We start from the raw sequence: 21,524 nt of genomic DNA, 5'->3' as shown, positions 1-21,524 counted from the left end.
ACAGGAAGGACAGCAGAGATGAAGGCCAGGGTCAGAGAAGGATCAGCAGATAATTATTTAAGGCAGATCTCTCTCTCGCCACTGCTGCCATCTTCCTTGAAGTGTCTTCTTCCTCCTTCAGCTTGTACTATAGCCCTTCTCACTCAGGGTGCTGGGTTCCATTCTTAGGAAACCAAACTCAGATAAAAGATTTATCTTAACTAAATTTTGTTAAGACCTCTGGACGTCTGTGTTAAGCCTTGTGAAGGGCAGGGAAACAGTGTGAAGAGGAGCTTAGCATATGGGCGTCAGACACTCACAAATTATGTTAATTCTGTCTGCTCTATTTCTTATCTCTTGTGTGATATGGGGCCAGTTCTTACCATTTCTGTGTACATAGAAAGGGCAGGAAAAATTTCAGATATTATTATTATTAACAGTCTAGCTTCATACTGTTTGATTAAAATATCCTGTGATCTGAAGGTATGGATTTGTCTGACAGGACATTTAATTTTGCCCTTATACAAGTAGATCCTTTCCAGAATATCCCATAAGACAAGACAAGGTACAGCAGGACTGGTGTGTCTCTACAGCATGAACTTTCTATGAGCCTATTATTTTCCTTTTATAAAGTATATATCCCTATATACTCAAATATCAATTAAATATATTCAAGTGTCAAAAACTTGTGGAGATTTTAAACAATGAAAATTTTAAACGAGGGAGAAATAGAAAGGGAAGACTAATTTGCCATCATAGACTGAGACACATACAAGATTCCACATTTATGATATGAAGTCATGCCATGCTCTACTTCCCTGGTATGAGAAATGCTGTGATCTCTCTGCCATGTAACTAAATAAAAGCCATTAAGTTTTTCTTGAGGTTAAATTTATCAGTAACCTACTGCTGCAATAATAATTTAATTCTGATTAAAATTCCATAACAATACTAAGTGCCAAATTTCAGGGATATTATTCTTCCCATTTCTAGGTAAGAAATGCCATCAGAAACTGGTTGAGATATTTACACACTCTCCAAATTTAGTGAAAGATGTCGGACTCAGACTACCTTTGTCCCAGATGGTTTCTCTTCTCGGGACCCACTGAAGTCACCTGCGAATCTGGGAATGGAAAAAGTGGTTCACTGGGGTCTGTCTGGCGTGCCTATTGTGCCTCATAGGGTTTCCAAGAATAGTAGTATTTTTTCCATCTTACTTTGAAAATATGAGATATACAAATATTATTTCCTCTACAAGCTTAGAGTTTTAGGTGAGCCTTCATGGAATAATGATCACTAGACAGACTTCAGGGATATACCTGATTCTATATTTCAGCAGTAAGAATAGGTAGTTGATTGTATCTGATTTTTTAAATGGGAAAATTATGCAGGCAATGAATAGCAGAATTAAATGTGCACTGATTTGAATAATCAAAAAACTATACTTCATATTTATATCATACACATTCTCACTTGTGTTATGTGGAGAGGTAAATGAATTTTCATAAGATTGTCATAATAAGGAAATAAGCTAAGTTTTCAGGAAGACCGTTGAGACCTTCCCTAGTTGTATATCCTCAACTGTAAATAAGAGTATTCATTTGATGAGGAAACAGTACTTCACAAATTTTAGAATTAGAAATGCATTTTAACATTTTTATCAATCCTAACACCACAGAAACATTGGCAAGAGAATATACCTGTAAAATTCTAGACACTGGTTGCCTTTGAGGGACACGTATATATAGGGGAAAGAGATCATGAAGGGGGTGCAAGAAAGCTTAAATTTTTTTGGTAATATTTCAAATATCTATAGAATAAGCTATGAAGCACATATTACTGAATGCTCCCATTTTGAATGTTTGATATGATGAGTGGGTTTTACTGATACTACTAATAAATGGCATTAATGGAGGATTTACAAAGTGGTGGTATTCAAAGGCAGTGGTTCTCAGCTCTAACTGTACATTAGATTTATGAACAGATTCACATACAGAGATTCTACTTTAACTGGTTTTTGGCTGCATCCAGTACCTCAGTATATTTTAAAAGATCCACAGTTAATTATAATGGTCGATTGGGAGTGACCATCAGTGGACTAAGCACTTTATATTTATTATTTCCTTTAATTTCTCAAAATGACCCTATAAGCTGGGTTCCATTCTTACATCCATTTACAATTCAGGCTTTTGTTATATTATTCTCTGAATTACACTTTTTTTGCATTTTTTTCAAATTAAATCATGTTGTTACCTGCCAGGACGAACTATGACCCGTACTGCCTACAATTGAGAATTGTAGACCCCACGACCAGGAAGGACTGACATTGAAGTTCTCAATCTAGTTTAAGAAGGCTGGGATTCAGTCAGCTTTGGGATATGCCTTGGTTGTAAAATCTCAACTGTAAATAAGTGCTGCTTTCATGAGGAAACAATGCTTCACAAATTTTAGAATTAGAAATGTATTGAAACATTTTTTAAGGTTATCATTGATATATAATCTAATGAAGGTTTCCCATGAGCAACATTCTGGTTTCAATGTTCCCCCATGTTATCAAGTCTGCCCCACCACACTGTAATCAGTGTTCATCAACGTAGTAAGATGCTGTAGAGTCATTACTGTCTTCTTAATGCTGTACTGCCTTCCCCATGACCCACCTATATAATGAGTGCTAATTATACTGCCCCTCAATCCCTTTCTCCTTCCTTCCCTACCTAATCTCCCCAACCCCTTCCATTTGGTAACCGCTAGTCCCTTCTTGGAGTCTGTGAGTTGGCTGCTGTTTTGTTCCTTCAGTTTTGCTTGTTACACTCCACAAATGACTAAAGTCTTTTGGTACTTGACTTTCTCCATCTGGATTATTCACTAAGCATAATACCCTCTATCTCCATGCACATTGTTGCAAATGGTAGACTTGTTTTCTTCTTATGACTTAATAGTATTCTGTTGTGTATATGTACCATATCTTTATTCATTTATCTACTGATGGACACTTAGGTGCCTTCTATATCTTGGCTATTGTAAATAGGGCTGCAGTAAACATAGGGGTGCATAACTCTTTTTGAATCTGGGATCTCGTTTTCTTTGGGTAAATTCCTAAGGGTGTAATTACTGGGTCATACTGTATTCCTACTTTCAGTTTTTAAGGTACCTCCATATTTCTTTCCACAATGGTTGAACTAATATACATTCCCACCAGCAGTGTAGGAGGGTTCCCCTTTCTCCACATCCTTGCCAACATTTGTTGTTTCTTGTCTTTTGGATGTTGGGCATTCTATCTGGTGTGAGGTGATATCTCATTACATTTAAAATTTGCAATTCCCTGATAAATAGTGATGTGGAGCATCTTTTTATGTGTCTGTTGGCCATCTGAATTTCTTCTTTGGAGAAGGGTCTGTGCAGATCCCCTGCCCATTTTTAATCGGGTCATTTGTTTTTTGGGTGTTGAGGCATGTGCGCTCTTTATATATTTTGGATGTTAACCCCTTATCAGATAAGTCATTTACTAATATATTCTCCCTTACTACAGGATGCCATTTTGTTCTGCTGATGGTGTACTGTGCTGTACAGAAGCTTTTTAGCTTGATGTAGCCCCACTTGTTCATTTTTGCTTTTGTTTCCCTTTCCCAAGAAGATGTGTTCAGGAAAATGTTGCTCATGTTTATATTCAACAGGTTTTTACCCATGTTTTCTTCTAAGTGTTTTATGGTTTCATGACTTACATTTAGGTCTTTGATCCATTTTGAGTTTACTTTTGTGTATGGGGTTAGACAATAGTCCAGTTTAATTCTCTTGCATGTAGCTGTCCTGTTTTGCTACAGTTGTTGTAGAGGCTGCCGTTTCCTCATTGTATGTCCATGGCTCCTTTATTGTATATTAATTGGCCATGTATATGTAGGTTTATATCTGGGCTCTCTATTCTGTTCCATTGATCTATGGATCTGTTCCTGTGCCAGTAACAAATTGTTTTCATACTATGGCTTTGTAGTACAGCTCGAAGTTGGGAAGCATAATCCTGCCAGCTTTATTCTTCCTTCTCAGGATTTCTTTGGCTATTTACAGTCTTTTGTGGTTCCATATGAATTTTAAAACTATTTGCTCTAGTTTGTTGAAGAATGCTGTTGGTATTTTGATTGGCATTCCATTGAATTTGTAGATTGCTTTAGGCAGGATTGCCATTTTGAGTACATTAGTTCTTCTTATGCGTGAGCACGGGATGTATTTGCATTTATTGGTGTCTTCTTTAATTTCTCTCATGGGTGTTTTGTAGTTTACAGGGTATAGGTCTTTCACGTCCTTGGGTAGGTTTCTTCCTAGGTATTTTATTCCTTGTGATGCAACTGTAAAATGAGTTGTTTTCCTGATTTCTCTTTCTGCTGGTTCATTGTTAGTGTATAGTAAGGCAACAGATTTCTGTGTATTAATTTTGTATCCTGCAACTTTGGTGAATACAGTTATTAGTTCAAGTAGTTTTTGGGTGGATTGTTAAGGGCTTTTTATGTATAATATCATGCCATCTACAAACAGTGCCTGTCTTTCCTTTGCTCTGGAGCAGCAGGTTGTGGGTACCTGTTATGTACAAGCAACTGGAATCTCAGTCTCTCCTGTATTCTGCCTGCCTTTGCTTTCCAATCCCACTAATCTCTGGAGCACCATTTAAGGTGGGTTGGTGCCCCAGGAGCAGATCTCCAGGGATGAGTGTTTAGCAGTCCTTGGCTTCTACTCCCTTCCCACCCCATTTCTTTTTCTCCTGCCTGTGAGCTGGGGTGGGGGAGGGAGGGCTTGGTTCCTGCCAGATCATGGCTTTGTTACTTTACCTTTTTCTATGAGCTCTTCTCTTTTCCCCAGATGTTGGCAGTCTGTTCTGCATTCTTTGGGTAGCTTTTTCAGGAGTAGTTGTATTTGCTGTACTTTTGTGTTGTATGTGGTTTTGTGAAGAAGTTTCTGCCCCACTTCTCACACCACCATCTTTTCCCCCTGCTGCTAATATTTAGATATTTCCATCAATGCAATATATAGCGGAGATTTAAATGCAGAAAGCAGCCTCAAGCACAAAGGCTGTCCTTGACATGCTGTAGAGTTCATACAAACAGTGCTGTATACAAAACTTCATATTAGGATTAATGTTTACAAAAACTCTTAAACACAACTCACATAGGTGGGTGAGCACTTAATTCCACTGAGGACAGATATCAGAAAACCAAATCATAATGAAAATCCATCTAGATAACCGTCATATCAAAATTCTAACTGATTAAACACAACTTGACTTTCATTGAGAATTCAGGTAATATTACAGAGTGTTTATAAATGCTCCACATTAAGGGAATGTCTTGTAATGCAGTTGGATAAGTTAAAGTATATTTGATTGCTTCCTGTCTTTTAATTAGAGTGAATATTTTTATCAGAGAATGATATTTTTATCCCATCTATTTTCTTCAAAGGAGGAGACAGATATGTAAGTGCAGTCATGAATGTATCAGCTCTAAATCATTTGCTCCTCTGTCACAATTTAGCTCATTGTCTCTGAAATGGGTATATATAGAAACAGGTAAATAGACAAGAAATCAATGAGGCAAGAGATCTAAAAGAAATGAGTTGGCCACCAGTGACAAATATTGCTCAAGGTCCTGCAGTGTATGATCTTCAGTGGTTGAAGTCTTTACTTTGATTTGCTTGAATTCAAAATGTAGATGGAGTGCTGGCTTCCTGTGTGCTTGTTTCATTCATTCCCAGCCTTTTTTTCCTTTTTAGGAGGTGTCTCAGCTACATGGGAACAAAGAATCTAACATGTGTCACAGAATTCCTCCTCCTGGGCCTCTCAGATGATCCAGCACTGCAGCCCCTCCTCTTCGGGCTGTTCCTGTCCATGTACCTGGTCACCATCCTGGGGAACCTGCTCATCATCCTGGCCGTCGGCTCTGACCCCCACCTCCACACCCCCATGTACTTCTTCCTCTCCATCCTGTCCTTGGCTGACATTGGTTTCACCTCCACCACGGTCCCCAAGATGATACTGGACAATCAGACGCACAGCAGAGTCATCTCCTATGCAGGCTGCCTGACTCAGATGTCTATTTATATTGTTTTTGGATGTATGGACAGCATACTCCTGACTGCCATGGCCTATGACCGATTTGTGGCCATCTGTCACCCCCTGCACTACCCAGTGATTATGAATCCCCGTCTCTGCGGCCTGCTAGTTTTGGCGTCATTTTTCATCAGCCTTTTGGAATCCCATTTGCACAGTCTGATGGTGGTACATCTCACCTTCTTCATAGATGTGGAACTGCCTAATTTCTTCTGTGGCCCTTCTCAGCTATTCAACATCGCCTGCTTTAAAATCCCCACCAGTGCCATATTAATGTATTTTACTGGTGCCATTTTTGGTGGTGTTCCAGTGTCAGGGATCCTTCTCTCTTACTATAAAATCGTTTCCTCCATTCTGAGAGTCCCCTCAGCAGGTGGGAAGTCCAAAGCCTTCTCCACCTGTGGCTCTCACTTGTTAGTTGTTTGCTTGTTTTACGGCTCGGGCCTTGGGGTGTACCTCAGTTCAGATGCGTCACGTGCCCACAGGAAGCGTGCGGTGGCCTCGTTGATGTACACAGTGGTCACCCCCATGCTGAACCCCTTCATCTACAGCCTTAGGAACAGGGACATGATGGGCGCCCTGCAGAGGCTCCTCAGGGGAGCCTCCAAATCTCAATGCCTTTGCCACCTTTCTCAGTGTGCGGGTTGAAAAATTCAGTAAAACCAAATAGCTGGAGCATGAAGTTGTGCCCATTTGGTTACATGATTTTTGTGATTCTTGTGGCTGTCAATACCCTCAGTGTTTCCTATCTGAGTATTGATTATTTGATCCATTATCAGCGGGATTGGGGCAGCTTTGTGTTAACCTATCCTCATACAATCAGTGCATGATTAAATCATTGTACAGGAGTGGAGCATTTTTATTTCTCATCTGTGACCCCAGAATTCTGGAGAAACGTTCAACTTAGGTTTTTTTAATAATTACAATCCTGAACCCTTTCCAAAATTCACAGCTATTCACATCCAAACAACTTTTGGATGCATGTTATGAGAAAGATTGCCCATAACTGGCTCTCATCTCTGGCTTTCTGTTACAATCATTGGGGAGCTTTAAAAGTATGGATGAATCCTCTTCACCATAGAGCATGATTTCATTTGACTTAAGTGTAGCCTTAGCATGAGGATTTAAAATTGATCCCCGTTGGCTGTCATGTATAATCAAGGCTGGAACTACTGATATAAGTACATGTTTGTTCAGTGACATCTAGTGTGTTTGAATCCTTTCCTGCTCGTGACTAGGTGCTGAAGTTCTCAAAGTGATCTGAGCTCACACGAGGGACAACAGCAAGGTCCCCCTGGTGATGGGCAATGTGACTTTCCCCAAAATCCTTCATATTTCTCTACCTACCTCTTCCTTGTGTACCTTGCAACTGCATATCTGTGTTGGTAATAAGATGCTGTCCCCCTGTGTACTTTACTTCAGCAAAGGTAGCTACCTCCCTTCACTAGTAACACTATAGGGCTCAACTGGAAGATGCTCCTCCCTATCTGTTATCCTGAGAAGTCAGCCTGTGCCTCTGATGTGTGTCCACTACGCGGGTGCCCATCTTTCCTTTAGAGATGCTGCACGTAGTTTGTTCAGCGAGCTGGGTCTCTCTGAAAACATGTCTATAACTAGTTCTATTTATTTGACCTTGGGCCAGTAACTAAACTGTCTATCAACTTCACGATGAGGAACTTTCATACTGGAGAAGGGAGCACCCTTTAAAGAAGATAAAGCCATGCAGACCTAATAAGAAGAACTATCCCCAATCAAAAATGACCAAACTAGGGTTTTGATTCCTTTGTTTTTCATGAGGTGATATAAAAAGCTTTGGGTATGATCTACTCTGGAAAAAATGGATAGGGCATGCCTACATTTCTGAAAGCCAAATAAATGGACAAAAGTTATGGAATTTGCCAAGGTAATTGTGATGGCTCATTTAATGTTTCCGTTTGGCCTGAAATTGGTGCTCAGATATTTGACCAATTATTCTGGATGTTTCTGTGAAAGTGTTTTATGGCTGAGATTAGCATTTAGATCAATGCAGTTTGAGTAAAGCTGAGAACCTGCTATAATAGGGGTGGGTCTTACCCAATCAGTTAAAGGCCTTCATAGAAAAAAACTGATATGGTCGAGGAAGAAACCCTGCCAGTAGACTGCATCTTGATTGAATTAGAATGCCTCACTGTTTCCAGCCTGTTGGTCTACCCTGTAAAATTTGGGCTGGCTAACTCTCCACAACCCTGTGTACTAATTTCTTAAATTTCTCTTCTATTATATATATATATGTTTCTCTGGAGAACCTAATTCAGCAAGGTTTCATTTGACATCTCATTTTGTATTCTCCCCAGAGATAAAACTCTCTTTTTTCATTCTTCGAGCTTTGATATTCAGAATGAATGCTACTAATACAAACACAATGCATGGGGAAAAGCCTCGATGGAAATATGCCAAACAAGTCCACAGTAGCAATCTAGAATGTTGCTATTAACTTTGTTCTAAGGGAGGCATCACAGATAACAGGAAGAGTATGGGATTTAAAGACACACTCCATCTAGATCTCAGCAAAACTTTGGTACCTGTGGCACCTCAGTGCACTTCAGATTCCTCATTAGTGAAGAGGCACTCTCTAGGATGGAGGACACATCTGCAAACTATAAGTCTGCTAATTGGTTAATCTCCAAAATATATAAGGAACTCCGATGAATCAGTAGTAAAAAAACCTAATAACCTGGTTAATGATCATGCTAAGGGTGGAAGCACACATTACTCTAAAGAATGTATACACATGGCTAACAGGTATATGAAAAAGTACTCATTATCACTATTTATCAGGGAAATGCAAATTAAAACTACCCTGAGATGTCACTTCACAGCTGTCAGGACGGTTATTATAAAAAAGAAAGGCCACAATTGTTGGCACGGATGTGGAGAAATTGGAACCCTTGTACAATGTAAGTGCAAATTATTTATTTGTTATTTATTATTTATTTTGGTATCATTAATGCACAATTACATGAGCAACATTGTGGTTACTAGATTGCCCTCATTATCATGTCCCCACCACATACCGCAGTACAGTCACTGTCCATCAGTGTAGTAAGATGCTATAGAATCACTACTTGTCTTTTCTGTGCTCCATTGCCTTCCCCATGTCCCCCCACTACATTATATGTGTTAATCATAATGCCCTCTATTCCCCTTCTCCCTCACTTCCGAACCCCTTTCCCCCCAGTCCCTTTCCCTTTTGTAACTGTTAGCCCATTCTTGGGTTCTGTGAGTCTGCTGCTGTTTTGTTCATTCAGTTTTTGCTTTGATCTTATGCTCCACAGATGAGTGAGATCATTTAGTACATGTCTTTCTCCACCTGGTTTATTTCACTGAGCATAATACTCTCTAGCTCCATCCATGTTGCAAATGGTAGGATTTCTTTTCTTCTCACAGCTGAGTAATATTCCATTGTGTATATGTACCATTCTTTATCAATTCATCTACTGATGGACACTTAGGTTGCTTCCATTTCTTGGCTATTGTAAATAGTGCTGTGATAAACATAGGGGTGCATATGTCTTTTTGAGACTGGTTCCTGCATTCTTAGGGTAAATTCTAAGAGTGGAATTCCTGCGTCAAATGGTATTTTTATTTTAAGGATTTTAAGGAACCTCCTATTGTTTTCCACAGTGGTTGAACTAATTTACATTCCCACCAGCAGTGCAGGAGGGTTCCCCTTTCTCCACATCCTCACCAATATTTGTTGTTCTTGTTCTTTTCTATGTTGGCCATTCTAACTGGTGTGAGGTGATATCTCATTGTGGTTTTAATTTGCATTTCCCTGATAATTAGTGATGTGGAGCATCTTTTCATGTGCTTGTCACCCATATGAATTTCTTCTTTGAAGAATTGTCTGTTCATATCTTCTGCCACATCATATATGTGGAATCAAGGTTTAGCCATGTTTTAATAGGGTTATTTGCTTTTTGGGTGTAGAGGCATATGAGTTCTTTATATATTTTGGATGTTAAGCCCTTATCAGATAAGTCATTTGCAAATATATTCTCCCATACTGTAGGATGGCTTTTTGTTGTGCTGATCGTGTCCTTGGCTGTACAGGAGCTTTTCAGCATGATGTAGCCCCAGTTGTTCATTTTTTATTTTGTTCCCCTTGCCTGAAGAGGTGCGTTCAGGAAAAATTTGCCCATGTTTATATTCAAGAGAATTTTGCCTATGTTTTCTTCTAAGAGTTTTATCATTTCATGACTTACATTCAGGTCTTTGTAAGTGTAAATTTTTAAAAATGTTGTAGCCACTATGCAAAATAGTATGAAGCTTCTTTAGAAAATTAAAAATAGAGCTCCACAGGATCCAGCATCCCACTTCTTGGTATATACACAAGGGAATCGAGATCAAGATATCTAAGTGATATTTGCATTCCTGTGTTCATTGCAGTACTAGCCAGAATAGCGAAGAACTGGGAATAGCCTAAACTCTACATGTCCATTGACAGACGAATAAATCAACTGTGATTACATATTATAATTTGTCCTGATTCAAAAAAGGTGATTGTGCATTTGCAACAACATGGGTAAACCCTGAAAACATTGTGCTCAATGAAATAAGCCAATGACAGAGAGAGTAATACTGCGTGATTCCACATATATGATGTACCTAAAATAGTCAAATTCATAGAATCGTAGGGTGGAATGGTGGCTGCCATGGGCTGGCAGAAGACGAGTTGGAGAGTTACCAATCTAATAGTATAAAGTTTCAGTCAAGGGAGGTGAATAAACTCTGGAGATCAGAAGTACAGCATTATGCCTACACTCAATGATAATTTATTACCAGGTCTTGTTAAAATAGTATATCTTATGTCAAGCATTCTTTCCATGGTAAAAAGTTGTCCTTAGAGACAAAACTATGAATCAGAAAAATGGAAGTACTATTAGATTCTTTTTTTATTTTGGCTTCTACTTCATTATTTATTTATTTATTTATTTTGGCATCATTAATCTACTATTACATGAAGAACATTATGTTTACTAGGCTCCCCCCTTCACCAAGTGCCCCCGACATAACCCTTTGAAGAACAGACAATTCTTCAAAGAAGAAAGTCTCTATTCTGTTCCACTGGTCTGTGGCTCTGTTCTTGTGCCAGTACCAAATTGTCTTGATTATTGTGGCTTTGTAGTAGAGCTTGAAGTTGGGGAGCGAGATTCTCCCCCCCACTTTATTCTTCCTTCTCAGGATTGCTTTGGCTATTCGGGGTCTTTGGTGGTTCCATATGAATTTTTGAACTATTTGTTCCAGTTCATTGAAGAATGCTGTTGGTAATTTGATAGGGAATGCATCGAATCTGTATATTCCTTTGGGCAGGATAGCCATTTTGACGATATTGATTCTTCCTAGCCAGGAGCATGGGATGAGTTTCCATTTGTTAGTGACCTCTTCAATTTCTATTAAGAGTGTCTTGTAGTTTTCAGGGTATAGGTCTTTCCCTTCCTTGGTTAGGTTTATTCCTAGGTATTTTATTCTTTTTGATGCTATTGTGAATGCAATTGTTTTCCTGATTTCTCTTTCTATTAGTTTATTGTTAGTGTATAGGAAAGCCACAGATTTCTGTGTGTTAATTTTGTATCCTGCAACTTTGCTGAATTCTGATATTAGTTCTAGTAGTTTTGCAGTGGAGTCTTTAGAGTTTTTTATGAACAATATCATGTCATCTGCAAATAGTGACAGTTTGTCTTCTTCTTTACCGATCTGGATTCCTTGTATTTCTTTGTTTTATCTGATTGCCTTGGCTAGGACCTCCAGTACTACATTGAATAAGGGGGGGAGAGTGGGCATCCTTGTATTGTTTCCAATCTCAGAGGAAAAACTTTCAGCCTCTTGCTGTTCAGTATGATGTTAGCTGTGGGTTTATCATATATGGCCTTTATTGTATTGAGATACTTGCCCTCTATGCCCATTTTGTTGAGAGTTTTTATAATGAATGGATGTTGAATTTTGTCGAATACTTTTTCAGCATCTATGGAGATGATCATGTGGTTTTTGTCCTTTTTGTTGATGTGGTGGATGATGTTGATGGATTTTCGAATGTTGTACCATCCTTGCATCCCTGGGATGAATCCCACTTGGTCATGGTGTATGATCCTCTTGATGTAGTTTTGAATTCGGTTTGCTAATATTTTGTTGAGTATTTTTGCATCTACGTTCATCAGGGATATTGGTCTGTACTTTTCTTTTTTGGTGAGGTCTTTGCCTGGTTTTGGTATTAGGGTGATGTTGGCTTCATAGAATGAGTTTGGGAGTATTCCCTACTCTTCTATTTTTTGGAAAGCTTTAAGTAGAATGGGTGTTATGTCTTCTCTGTGTGTTTGATAAAATTCTGAGGTAAATCCGTCTGGCCTGGGCATTTTGTTCTTTGGTAGTTGTTTGATTTCTGATTCAGTTTCATTGCTGGTAATTGGTCTGTTTAGATTTTCTGTTTCTTTCTGGGTCAGTCTTGGTAGGTTGTACTTTTCTAGGAAGTTGTCCATTTCTCCTAGATTTCCCAGCTTGTTAGCATATAGGTTTTCATAGTATTCTGTAATAATTCTTTGTATTTCTGTGGGGTCTCATGATTTTTCCTTTCTCGTTTCTGATTCTGTTGATGTGTGTTGACTCTCTTTTTCTCTTAATAAGTCTGGCTAGCGGCCTATCTGTTTTGTTTATTTTCTTGAAGAACCAGCTCTTGGTTTCATTGACTTTTGCTATTGTTTTATTCTTCTCAATTTTATTTATTTCTTCTCCGATCTTTATTATGTCCCTCTGTCTGCTGACCTTAGGACTCATTTGTTCTTCTTTTTCCAATTTCTATAATTGTGACATTACACTATTCATTTGGCATTTTTCTTCCTTCTTTAAATATGCCTGGATTGCTATATACTTTCCTCTTAAGACTGCTTTTGCTGCGTCCCACAGAATTTGGGGCTTTTTGTTGTTGTTGTCATTTGTTTCCATATATTGATGGATCTCCATTTTAATTTGGTTGTTGATCCATGGATTATTTAGGACTATGTTGTTAAGCCTCCATGTGTTTGTGAGCCTTTTTGCTTTCTTCGTAGAATTTATTTCTAGTTTTATACCTTTGTGGTCTGAAACGTTGGTTGGTAGGGATTTCAATCTTTTTGAATTTACTGAGGCTCTTTTTGTGGCTGAGTATGTGGTCTATTCTGGAGAATGTTCCATGTGCACTTGAGAAGAATGTATATCCTGTTGCTTTTGGATGTAGAGTTCTATAGATGTCTATTAGGTCCATCTGTTCTAGTGTGTTGTTCAGTGCCTCTGTATCCTTACTTATTTTCTCTCTGGTGGATCTGTCCTTTAGAGTGAGTGGTGTGTTAAAGTCTCCCAAAATGAATCCATTGCATTTTGTTTCCTCCTTTAATTCTGTTAGTATTTTTTTCTCATATACTGGTGCTCCTTTATTGGGTGCATATATGTTTATAATGGTTATAACCTCTTGTTGAACTGAGCCCTTTATCATTATGTAATGTCCTTCTTTGTCTCTTGTTACTTTCTTTATTTTGAAGTCTATTTTGTCTGATACTAGTATTGCAACACCTGCTTTTTTCTCTCTGTTGTTCGCATGTAATATCTTTCTCTATCCCTTGACTTTTAATCTGTGCATGTCTTTGGGTTTGAGGTGAGTCTCTTGTAAGAAGCGTATAGATGGGTCTTGTTTTTTTATCCATTCCATTACTCTGTGTCTTTTGATTGGTGCATTCACTCCATTTACATTTAGGATGATTATTGAAAGATATGTACTTACTGCCATTGCAGGCTTTAGATTCGTGGTTACCAAAGATTCAAGGTTAGCTTGTTTACTATCTTACTGTCTGACCTCACTCACTTATTGAGCTGTTATAAACACAGTCTGATGATTTTTTCTTTCCCTTCTTTTTCCTCCTCCTCCATTCTTCATATGTTGGGGTTTTGTTCTGTGCTCTTTTTAGGAGTGCTCCCATCTAGAGCAGTCCCTCTAAGATACCCTGTAGAGGTGGTTTGTGGGAGGCAAATTCCCTCAACTTTTCTTGTCTGGGAATTATTTAATCCCTCCTACATATTTAAATGATAATCGTGCTGGATACAGTATCCTTGGTTCGAGTCCCTTTTGTTTCATTACATTAAATATATCATGCCATTCTCTTCTGGCCTGTAAGGTTTCTGTTGAGAAGTCCGATGATAGCCTTATGGGTTTTTCTTTGTAGGTGACCTTTTTTTTCTCTCTGGCTCACTTTAATACTCTGTCCTTGTCCTTGATCTTTGCCATTTTAATTATTATGTGTCTTGGTGTTGTCCTCTTTGGATCCTGTCTCTCAGGAGTTCTGTGTGCCTCCGTAGTCTGAGCAACTATTTCCTCCCCCAGTTCGGGGAAGTTCTCAGCAATTATTTCTTCAAAGACACTTTCTATCCCTTTTTCTCTCTCTTCTTCCACTTGTACCCCTATAATGTGGATATTATTCCTTTTGGATTGGTCCCACAGTTCTCTTAATATTGTTTCATTCCTGGAGATCCTTTTATCTCTCTCTGCATCAGCTTCTATGCGTTCCTGTTCTCTGGTTTCTATTTCTTCAGTGGCCTCTTGCATCTTATCCATTCTTCTCATAAATCCTTCCAGAGTTTGTTTCACTTCTGTAATCTCCCTCTGAATGTCTGTAATCTCCCTCCAGACTTCATCCCTTAGCTATTGCATATTTCTCAGCATCTCTGTCAGCATGTTTATGATTTTTATTTTGAATTCTTTTTCAGGGAGACTAGTTAGGTCTGCCTCGCAGATCCTTTCTCAGTTGTAAGTATCTCGGACTGGACCAGATTTTTTTTGCCTTTTCATGGTGATAGCAGTGGCTGTAGGCAGGTTGTGGGTGTGTCAGCTGGGAGAAGAATGTCCTTTCCTGCTTACTGGATGCCTTGCCCTTCTCTGCTGCCTGTGACAGTTACCCACACTCCTGGAGCAGCCACTGGGTTAGGCCTCTAAGCTGCTGTGGGCGGGGTGTCTGGCAGAGCAGCACAGAGCCCTGCAGGGAGTGGCAACCATGCCAGGTGCGCTCCTCCATGCTAGCGGTGTCCCTCTCTGGAAGCTGTGTGGCAACAGCGGCCTTTGGGTCTGGCCCGGGTGGCTCTGCATTGGGCTGGGATTCCAGTCAGCTCCTGGGAGTACACCTGCTCCTTCTGGCTCTGCTGCAGGTGTGTGTGGGGCTCTTCCATGCAGGCTTCTACCGGGCTCCTCTGGCTTCACTGCCACCAGTGTGCACGAGCCATGCCCGAGCTGTTTGGTCGTGCTGCTGCAAGTTAGCACATGCCTCTCTATTGGGCCAGGTTTTCGGGGTCTGTGCCAGTTGGAGGAACGACTGGCAAGCCTCTTAATGCCGTGAGGGGCTTCCTAGCTGCACTGCCTCCCTGGGGTTTAGGGCACCTAAGTTTCTCTGGTATTCCCAGCTGCCAGGACAACTTCGTCCAGCTATGGTGTCCCTGTCTCTTTAAGACTTGCAGAAAGCACTCACTTTTCTTTTGTCTCAGGGGCGCCGGTTATGGGGACCTGCCCACAGGTTTTGCTTTACCATTTCTCTAATATTCAGCACCACATGCACCTTGTGTCTGCATTCCAGGTGCGGATTTCTAGAGCTGGTTATTTAGCAGTCTTGGGTTTCACTCCATCCCCATTCCGACTCCTTTCTTCCCACCGGGTTTTGGGGTGGGGAGTGTTTGGGTCCCACCTGACCGCGGCTTGTATCTTACCCCCTTCATGTGATGTTGAGTTCTCACAGATGTAGATATATCCTGGCTGTTGTACTGCATCCACTGGTGTCTCTTTTAGGAATAGTTGTATTTATTGTATTTTCATAAATATATGTGTTTTTGGGGAGGAGATTTCCTCTGAACTACTCACGCCACCATCTTCTCATGATCTATCCACATTAATATTTTCATCCCATCATTTAATGACAAACGAATCTCCACATTTCTCAGCAGAGAGATGTCTGGGTCAGGAAGGCTGCATGGAATGGATTTAGAAAGTTACAAGAGCCCGCTATCCACATACATCCCACTTTCATAAATTAGGGTGGAAAACCAGATAAACCAAAGCCACATTTATTAACATTTTCATTACCTGAAAACACGAACAAACCTGAAGACAATGCCTGCTTGAGTCTGTAGATTCCTCTCTGGTAGCAGAAATCAGAGCCCCTGGGGACATTTGTTAAATGTGCCCATGCAATCGCTGCAGATTGGCCTGATGATGAACAGCCCTCCTGCTGTAACAGAATCCAGGGAGTCAATTTGAGCCAGCATGACCAGAAGCGGTATAGTGGGGTCTGCAGAAGTACCCAATGCAGAGGAAATTCTACCCATTTGGCAGGTTGTCTCCAAGCAAATTTTGTTGTGCAGTGAATTTGAGACACAACCTGAGTCTCTCTAGATGCTGGGGTCTGTGTAGTGTGCCATATACAAGATGCTCCCAATGACCCCTAACTCCTGTCTTCATGCCTGCCCATTAAATGTGAGAAAATGGAAATGCTTATAAATATTCTAAATGCAGGGAATATCTAGCATTGTATTTGAATAAAATAAGTTACATATAATTGTTTCTTAAGTTCTTTAAATTTGAATGATTTTTTTCTTAATGGGTGAAGAACAGTTCTTATTGTATATTTTATCTTAAAGAAGTAGGATGTGTTTTTACTGTGATCATGGATTTGTTATCTCAGTGTTCTAGTTCCTCTGATCCTCTTCAGTTGAGTATTCTCTAAATTTCATGTGTGTAGAGAGCTGAATAACAGAAGCCAATGAGGAAAGAGCTCTGGGGAGGTAGAATTAATCAAACTGATAAATATTGCAAGTCACTGGGGTGTTTGACTCCAGGCTTGTATACTGGTTGGCAGTTGCTTGAACCCAACATATAGACACAGTAATAGATGCATTTTTAATATACTTTTTCCTTTTATTGAACACACCCCACTGTATTTCAAAAAGCATCAAAGCTACACCAGACCACAAAACTTCACACGTCTCAGAATTCCTCCTTCTGCATTTCTTGGATGACCTGGAACTGCAGCTCATTCTCTTAGGACTGTTCCTGTTCATGTACCTGGTCACCATGTTTGGGAACATGCTTATTTCCTGGATGTCAGCTCTGACCCTCACCTCCACACTCCCATGTATTTCTTCTTTTTCAACTTATCCTTGGCTGACATCGGTTTCACCTCCACCATGATACCCAAGATGGTAGAGGACATCAAAACTCACAGCATAGTCATCTCTTAAGTGGGCTGCCTGACTCAGATGTCTATATTATCATTTTTGGATGTATGGATGGTATGCTCCTGACCGTGATGGCCTATGATCTGTGAAGGGCCATCTGCCACCCCCTGCGCTACCTACTCATGTGAACACAAGCCTCTGTGGCTTAGCTGAAGTGTTTTCTTCATCAGCCTCTGTTCTCCAAGCTGCATACTTTGAGGATGTGAAAACCCACCTGATTCAAGGATGTGGAAATTCCTCATTTCTTCTGTGCCCCTTCTCGATTCCTCCACCTCACCTGTTCTGACACCTGCACCAATAACACAGTCATGTATTTCTTTGGCGCCGTCTCTGGGTGTCTCCCTATTTCATGGATCCTGTTCTCTTACTGTAAATTTTCCCGCTCCATTCAGAGCATCCCCTCAGCAGGTGGGAAGTACAAAGCCTTCTCCACCTGTGGCTCTTCCCTGTCAATTGTTTGTTTACTTTTTGGACCAGCTGTTGGGGTGTTTTGGATCATCGTTGTCACCTTCTCCCAGGAAGGGTTGGTGGTGTCCTTGTGGATGTATCTGCTGGTCTTCTCTACAGTGAACACCTTCAGCTGGGCATGAGGAACAGGTACACCCAGAGCTCAATGTGGAGGTTCCTCACCAAACAGGCTCACCTTGGTAGGTATAGTCCTTTTTGGAGCGTAGGGTGAAAAAATCGGCAAAGCCAAACATTTATATATAAATTTAAAAAATAATCTCTGGGGATGAGACCCAGCCATCAGTGTTTACAAGACTTCCCAGGAGATTCCAATAAAATCCCAGGATGAGGACCAGGAAACTGCATCCTTAGACAATACATAAATGAATACACTTGACAGATGCAAAATTTCTATGGAAAATACACAAGCAAACGTGGGAAAGGATGTAAATTTTAAGTATATAAAAATAGGTTATTTCACCTGGATAGCAGGTTTTTTAGAAGAGTCTCTCATGCATTCATTCTGATGTCCAGGGATCCCAAAATATTACCCAATACAATTAAAGACAAATTGTGAGAACTAACACTCATCTATAAAACATGGACTGGAGTGAAAGCCATGACAATGGAAAATACATGACCAGGGAAGAGTATTCACTGGTATAAATGTACAGATGAGTCTTCTCCTGAGAAGAGGTAGGGCCCAGAACCTTCTAAACACATTCACTTTATCCTTTTCTTCTGTTAAGATCAGGATGTCCTCAGAGGTTGGGAGAACATGGATGAATTTCACTTAGTGATGAGCTCTGTGCACTGAGCTCCCAGGGCAAAGGTGGAGAAAACAATTAGCCAGCGCCTCCAGCCTTACCTGGGTGCCAGTCTCGGTCATGCCTCATCCGTGTCTTATCATCTGCACACCAGGATTCATGCCTGAGTCTGTCTTCCTGTCAGTCCTGAGGACAGAGCCTCAGCCCCATCACTGACCACTCAGGAGAAGGCACTGGATCCGGGCTCCTAAGTCATGACCCAGCTGAGGTACAGCACAGACCAGGGAGTGTCTGGGCAGGTGGTGGGTGCGGCAGGGACTTCGGGTGATCAAGAAGACAAGCAGAGACAGGTTGAGGTGGCCCGTTGGGAGGACTCCCACGTGCAAAGTTTCAGGTCAGAAGCTGACGAGGTTCCTGCACTTGTTTTTTTCTTGCGGATTTCAGAACCTCATTCGGAATCCCACTCTCCTCCACCACCACGTCTCACTCCCATGAACATAGCCCAAGCCAGAGCAGGAAATGGATCTGTGCAAACCAGTTCTGAGCACTCCCAAATGAGCATGCATGTGATGATCATGATAGTCACGAGAAGGGCAACCCCAATATCACCAAACGTTATTTAGGGCTTCCTGTATCAGACTTTGGTGATTTTGGACATTCGATCTCACAGCAGAGTCATTTCCTATGTGGGCTGCCTGATTCTGTTGTCTTTTTTTAATATTTTTGGATCTTCGGCCTGTGTAGTCCTGACTGTCATGGCCTGTGATGGGTTTGTGGCTATTTGTCACCCCCTGCACCATGCGGCCATCATGAGCCCCTGCCTCTGTAGCCTGCTGGTCCTGCTGTCTCTTTCAATCAGCCTTTTGGTCTCCCAGCTGCACTGCCTGATGGTGTCACAGCTTACCTTCTGCATGATTGTGGAAATTCCTCGATTCTTCTGTGACCCTCCACATCTCCTCAAGCAGGGCTGTGATGACATCTCCACTGATAACATATTCATCCATTTTATTGATGCCGTCTTTGGGGGTGTTCCAATCTCGGGGATCCTTGACTCTTACTACAAAATTGTTTCCTCCATTCTGAAAGTCCCATCAACTCGTGGAATGCCTAAAGCCTTGCCCACCTGTGGCTCTCACCTGTCAGTGGTTTGCTTGTTTTATGGCACAGACCTTGGGCTGTACCTCAGCTCAAGTGTCTCACATGCTCCCAGGAAGGGTGCAGGGGCCTCAGTGGTGTACACTATGGTCGCCCCCATGCTGAGCTCCTTCATCTACAGCCTGGGGAACAGGGACATCAAGAGGGCTGTGCAGAAGCTCCCCAACAGAATATACTCATTTTAGTACTTGGGCCATTTTTTTTTTTTAGTTTGTGAATTAGAAAAGATTGTAGAACCAAACATCTGGAATTGGCAAACATGACTGTTTGTTCACATAATTCTTGTAGCTCATGGTTTTCATTCATTTGGTTTATCATATCTGAAAATTGTTTATTTTGGCACATCTTTGATGGGATTAAGGTAGTATTCTGGGATCCCATGTATGTCAAAATCACTGCACAGTGGAATCCTATAACACCAATAGAATCATATGCATTTGTCACCTATGACCCAGTCACCCTGTAGAAATTCACAACTCTCCTTTTAAATATGTATACAATGAATCTCAACCATTTTCACTGTCTATGTCTATTGCCCATAAAACTTTGGCTTCAATCAAATCTATTGATGCAGGTTGTGTTTGAGAGACTTTATATCACTGGTCCTCAGTTGTGGCTTCATATTGGGCACATCTGATGAACTTTAAAGCATCTTCCCAAGTCCTACCACCAAGGATTAAGATTCAGTTGGACAGGAGGGTGGAAAAAGTATGGGAAGACTTAGTAGCACTCCAGGTTGGGTCAAAGGTATAGCCAAGGTGCGGGACTCTTGGATTTTGTCAGACATTTCATTCAAAGATGACTTGCATTTCAGTTCTTTACTGTTCACAGTCCAATCCCGCCTTACTTTCAAACCTGCCTTACTTGTAAAGAGTAAATGCAATCAGAACCATTCTTTCCTTCTCTTGGGATTTGGTGAACTCATCTGTAGGGGAATGGGCCAAGGGTTCATGGGGGCCTTTATTGCACAACTACTGTAGATCACAGAGTTTCTATGCACAGCCATGCAACTTGTAAACTATTTTTGGAAATCTGAGCTGTGGAAATATTATTCCCTGTACAATATGTGAATTTTCATGGAGACCTGTCATGGAAAGATAGTTTCTTTGCTAGACAGATCTTTCTGTTTCTATGCCTTGACAACAACAGCATACAGTGGAATTTGTCTGACTTTTCTATTGGAAAAACACATGTAGGTAATTCATAGTGAAGTTGCACATTGCCAGTTTTTAGAAATTATTTCTCTTTCATGCATGTATCTTACAGAAGTTCTCACTGTGTGAAAGAGGCAGAAGCATAAGAATTTTATTAGTTGTGTCATAATAAGGAATTGACAAATGAAATTTATTTTTCAAGTAATATTAGGTATCATTCAAAGTGTTTGAAATACATATATGTACTTCACAGAGTCTTAAAATACAATATTGGGCAAGTAAGAACTCAGGAAACAATATGTGTACAATGAAAATATTTAGGTAAGGTCAAGACAACAGTTGATGGACATATAAACCAATGCTACTATCTAGCAGTATTGACAAGGAAATACATCCACAAAATTTATAAAAAGTGTTTGTTTTAGGACAACTGGTGTGCAGAGAAGTGGAATCATGTAGGGATGGATATTGTGTGTGTGTATATATATATATATATTTGTATATATATATATATATATATGTAATGGAATATTATTCAGTCTTTCATGTGATACATGAATGAACTTGGAGGACATTATGCTAAATGAAATTAACCAGACATGGAAAGACAAACACTGCATGATTTTACTTAAATGTAGAATCTAAACAAGT

At 40.3% G+C, this 21,524-nt stretch overlaps 2 protein-coding genes across 2 annotated transcripts; both read left to right on the top strand.

The window, feature by feature from the left end:
• Positions 1–5,734: 5,734 nt before the first annotated feature.
• LOC118921033 (putative gustatory receptor clone PTE01) lies at positions 5,735–6,718 on the top strand. The gene has a single exon (XM_036902618.2). The coding sequence runs from the start codon at positions 5,750–5,752 to the stop codon at positions 6,716–6,718; it is 969 nt and encodes a 322-aa protein (XP_036758513.2). The 5' UTR covers positions 5,735–5,749.
• A 12,601-nt stretch (positions 6,719–19,319) lies between these two features.
• Positions 19,320–19,904, top strand: LOC118921028 (olfactory receptor 18-like). The gene has a single exon (XM_036902604.2). The coding sequence runs from the start codon at positions 19,320–19,322 to the stop codon at positions 19,902–19,904; it is 585 nt and encodes a 194-aa protein (XP_036758499.2).
• Positions 19,905–21,524: the final 1,620 nt, after the last annotated feature.

This window comes from Manis pentadactyla, chromosome 12 (assembly GCF_030020395.1).
Source record: "Manis pentadactyla isolate mManPen7 chromosome 12, mManPen7.hap1, whole genome shotgun sequence".
Classification (NCBI taxonomy): Eukaryota; Metazoa; Chordata; class Mammalia; order Pholidota; family Manidae; genus Manis; species Manis pentadactyla.
This window is presented reverse-complemented; position numbering and strand designations above follow the sequence as displayed.